Source organism: Capsicum annuum, unplaced genomic scaffold (assembly GCF_002878395.1).
Source record: "Capsicum annuum cultivar UCD-10X-F1 unplaced genomic scaffold, UCD10Xv1.1 ctg5036, whole genome shotgun sequence".
Lineage (NCBI taxonomy): Eukaryota > Viridiplantae > Streptophyta > Magnoliopsida > Solanales > Solanaceae > Capsicum > Capsicum annuum.
Genome location: NW_025858223.1, coordinates 22,866 through 26,807, shown reverse-complemented (window position 1 = coordinate 26,807; position 3,942 = coordinate 22,866). Strand labels below are relative to the sequence as shown.

Genomic DNA, 3,942 nt, shown 5'->3' with positions numbered 1-3,942 from the left:
ATTCAGTTGTATGTCTCACACTGCAAAACAACGCAAGGTAAAGTGCTGCCTAAATTCCTAAAACAGCTTTGTATCATATTCTGGATATGCTTTCACTAAAATGGAATTACAATATGTGAAATTTCCATTGCTTATATTGATTTTGTGATTTCTGATCACACGATAAAATTGTTATACCTAATAGTTCTGGAAAGCAAACTTACAACTTTAGAATTTTTGTTATATAAATAACATATCTAAAGTATATATTCAAAGAATAATGGAAATAAATAAAAGATTCATCCATAAGTAGATAATATATTCAAGTAGAAAAATTCAGCTTGATGTTTCCTAAGTATTACTGTATTTCACAATAACCAAAGTTCTAATATAATTTTGCCTATTCAAGTAGTTATTTTTGTCAAACCTACCGAGGATCTAACAATGTGATTGTGAATTCGTTTTTTGAACTGCTTGTCTGTGATCCTGATTTTGCTTCATCAAATAGATTTCGCTCTGTGAAATATCCCGGTTCTTTTGCTTTTGGCAGTGGACTCTCGTTAGTCAACATCTGAACCACAGAAAACATGCTTGGTCTATCATCAGGATGTTGTTGCACGCACAATAAACCCACTTGGATTGACCTTAAAACTAGAGAAATATTGCAAGAATCAGCTAGATGCTCGTCAGCTAGTCCCAAGGACCGATCCTCTTTGTAAAGCTTCCATGCCTGTTTGAGTTTAGTTAGATACTTTGAATCATGACAAATTCTATTTTTATCAATAAAAAAAGTTGTATGTAATACAGGTTATGCAGTGCTTACATGACCGAGAAGGTTAAGGTTGTGATCCTGATGGACAAATCCTCTATTTCTCTTGCCACTCACAATCTCTAACACCAGCACGCCAAAGCTAAACACATCTGATTTTACTGAGAAGATCCCATCTATTGCATATTCTGGCGACATGTAGCCACTGTGCCAACAAAACAACAACAAGAGAGTTAAAGAAGCAAAATGCCATATGAGAGTACATCGTATGATATTAGATTCCTTACTGTGTCCCAACCACATTGCGTGTTTGTGCTCCCATCTCATTTCCTGCAACACTTCTAGCCATGCCAAAGTCTGATATCTTAGGATTCATATCTGTATCTAGCAAAATATTGCTTGCTTTAAGATCTCTATGGATAATTCGTAGTCGAGAATCTTGATGAAGATATAACAAGCCGCGAGCAATTCCGTTTATGATATCAAACCGTTTTGGCCAATCAAGTAATTTGCTCTTTGTTTTATCTACAAAATAGGTTTTCTTGTTAGCAGCTTCTTTCATGCTTTGACTAATAGATCATAGTATTAATCACTTTTGCTTGTGTAGTAGGTTAGAAATCCAAACCAAATATGTATGAGTCCAGGCTTTTGTTAGGCATGTATTCATAGATCAACATCTTTTCTTCTCCTTGAATGCAGCAACCCAAAAGTCTCACAAGATTTCGGTGCTGAAGCTTGGCAATATAGATAACTTCGTTCTTGTATTCATCAAGTCCTTGCATGGAAGTCCTTGACAGTCTCTTTACAGCAATTTCTTGTCCCTCTTCCAGCACTCCCTAGAATTGAAAAATGTATAATATTAGAACATAGATTTTACAAAGACGAGAATATTGCAGAATGAAAATAATCTCTAGCACTCTGATCTTGAGCATAAACTAGTTACCGTTACAACAAATTTGAACTGTATACCTTGTAAACAGGTCCAAATCCACCCTCTCCAATCTTGTTGTTGAACGAAAAGTTATTTGTGGCTCTTGTTATTGTTGAAAATGGGAACAGTGGCAGCTCAATATCTTCTCTGAGTTCCAGTTTCTTCTTTTTCCGTTTGTACCACAACAAAATCAGGATCAACAGAATTGTTGCCATCAACAATGAGAAACTCACCGCGAGTATTTTTGCCTTCTTTCTTGTTGAACCTGCCTCAGATTCTACAATCAATTTTTTGAGTCAGCCACTGTAAATCAAGACAGGCCTCTAAATTTGTATAGTACCATCTTCAAGTGTTGAAAAACTAAGTTAAGAGATACTTCAAGGGAAAATTCTTAAACAAGTTCTTACCTTGCTCTGAAGGATCCATCTTGATGAAAATGTCTTGTCCTCTTTCAGGCAGCTTTCTGATGTCAATTAATTCCCCATACCATAATAAGCAACCTTTGTCTCCATTGCTTATATCTAGACTTGAATAAGCTGTACAGAAGCAATTCCTGGAGCATACTTGCCTACACTCTTCGAGTGTCATCGTTTTATTGTACCGAGAGTGGTTAGTATCTGGCAACTTGATTCCAGAATATCTTAGAAATACATGTTCCTTGTTGCAATCTAAGGGTGTCCTCCGAACACACCCTTCTGTCCAATCTCCCTTTTCCCATTGTTGTGGATATTTAGGTACAAACTTCTCCAAACATCCACAAATAGGTTCACTATCTATGTCACAGCTCCCGTACACACCACACAAGCTATATGTATCACAAGTGTCTGCAGGTAACCTGTAGTGAACATTCCATCTCTTTGTCTGATCCACCCACATGAAGCGTTGTATATCACCATTACTACTCAGGACTATTCTTGATAAAACCGAGCTGTTATTAATGAGAGAAAAAATATAGTAAAGCTCATCCTTATTAAAAATAAATTGAAATGTATAAAGTCTGCTTTGTGTTAGTAGTGGTATGGGTGCTCCACTCCATCGTAAACCATTCCATGGTCCTATACGGTTTAATACATTTGCGCCACTTTTGGTTAGAACCTGTGGATATCCAGTAGGATCAAGGTTACGAGTGAATCCTCCTGGAGCTGGATCATTATCGTTCTTCCATGCTGAAAGGTAAACCTCATGGCCAGTTTTAAAATTCTTGCCAAGCTTCATATCAGGCAAATGCGTATCAGTTGGATAATGGAAGCTTTGCCATAGGAAATCCTCTGGATTGTTATCATTTGCTTCTTTAACAACAAGATTCCCAGAATCTAGGAGCACTGCAACTGGATTTTGGACTGATCTTGAGGTGTTAGTGGACCATATACTTTCATTTTTTTCATTGAGAAGAGCAAGTATTCCTGGCGCGTTTACCTTCAGTTGTACTGAAGATGTATTGGTGAGTGGTTTTTCTCTGTTTGCAACCCATACAACTGTTTGGACATAAGGAAGAATTTGCTTGTACCATATCCCAATATATCGGTTTGAGGAACCGCTGGGGCTGAAGAATCCCAGCTCAAAGGTTCCGTTGGATGAAACAATAGTTTCTCCATCTACGATGGACTGATTCGTAGTGATTAAGTCTGTTGTTGTAGCAGAAAAAATACTGTGTATAGAAGAGCAGAAAGTCAGTTGAAAAACTAGGAAGAAACAAGCTTCCATAGATGATGCCATGTTTCAACTTCTGGAAAGTGGCAAATGCATTTCTCAAAATTTGTATATATTTCATAGTCTTTGGGATACGCCGCCATATTTTACTCTTGTTGAATAATCTTTAAAAATGGTGGCTGCTAGACTAGTATTTGAACTTTGTGAGGCTCTTAATGTCTCTTTGACAGTTTATAGAAAAACTCCATTCCCATTTTTAACAATTTAAAATGGGAATATAACAATTTATAGCCAGTCTTTCTCCACCTGACTTTTCTGGATGATACCTATTCACAAGTCTAGTCACTACTAACTTGGATTTTGGTTCCAAAGTTTGCCATACGACAACTTAAAGCACCTATGGACATTTGAAGTCAGACAGGGCTTAGCCAGAACTTTTAATTTATGAGTTTTGATTCACATTTTGTTTGCTCACCAAGTTTTGAATTTATTACTTATACATATTAAATAAAATGGTTAATGTAAATATAAGGTTTGGATTTGTCTGAAAAACTTACTGATAGGTTGGTAGTTGTAGAATTTGGAGTTTTTGTTAAATCAATAAGTAGAAACA

General features: G+C 36.4%; 1 protein-coding gene across 1 annotated transcript; it reads right to left on the bottom strand.

Annotated features, from left to right (window-relative positions):
* Positions 1–266: 266 nt before the first annotated feature.
* LOC107846896 (G-type lectin S-receptor-like serine/threonine-protein kinase At4g27290) lies at positions 267–3,587 on the bottom strand. Its single transcript, XM_016691167.2, has 6 exons — positions 2,087–3,587; positions 1,718–1,956; positions 1,374–1,584; positions 1,036–1,273; positions 803–953; positions 267–709 (listed from the first exon to the last, which is right to left on the bottom strand). Exons 1-6 carry the CDS (start codon positions 3,393–3,395, stop codon positions 407–409), a joined length of 2,451 nt encoding a protein of 816 aa, XP_016546653.2. The 5' UTR covers positions 3,396–3,587; the 3' UTR covers positions 267–406.
* Between the last annotated feature and the right edge of the window lie 355 nt (positions 3,588–3,942).

Bases quoted from the DNA above. Each gene is read 5' to 3' on its own strand.
- LOC107846896 (XM_016691167.2), bottom strand. From the start codon at position 3,395: ATGGCATCATCTATGGAAGCTTGTTTCTTCCTAGTTTTTCAACTGACT. The intron at 1,957-2,086 runs GTAAGAACTTGT...AATTGATTGTAG, and splicing joins GATGGATCCTTCAGAGCAAG to AATCTGAGGCAGGTTCAACA. The intron at 954-1,035 runs GTAAGGAATCTA...TTGTTGGCACAG, and splicing joins CGCAATGTGGTTGGGACACA to TGGCTACATGTCGCCAGAAT.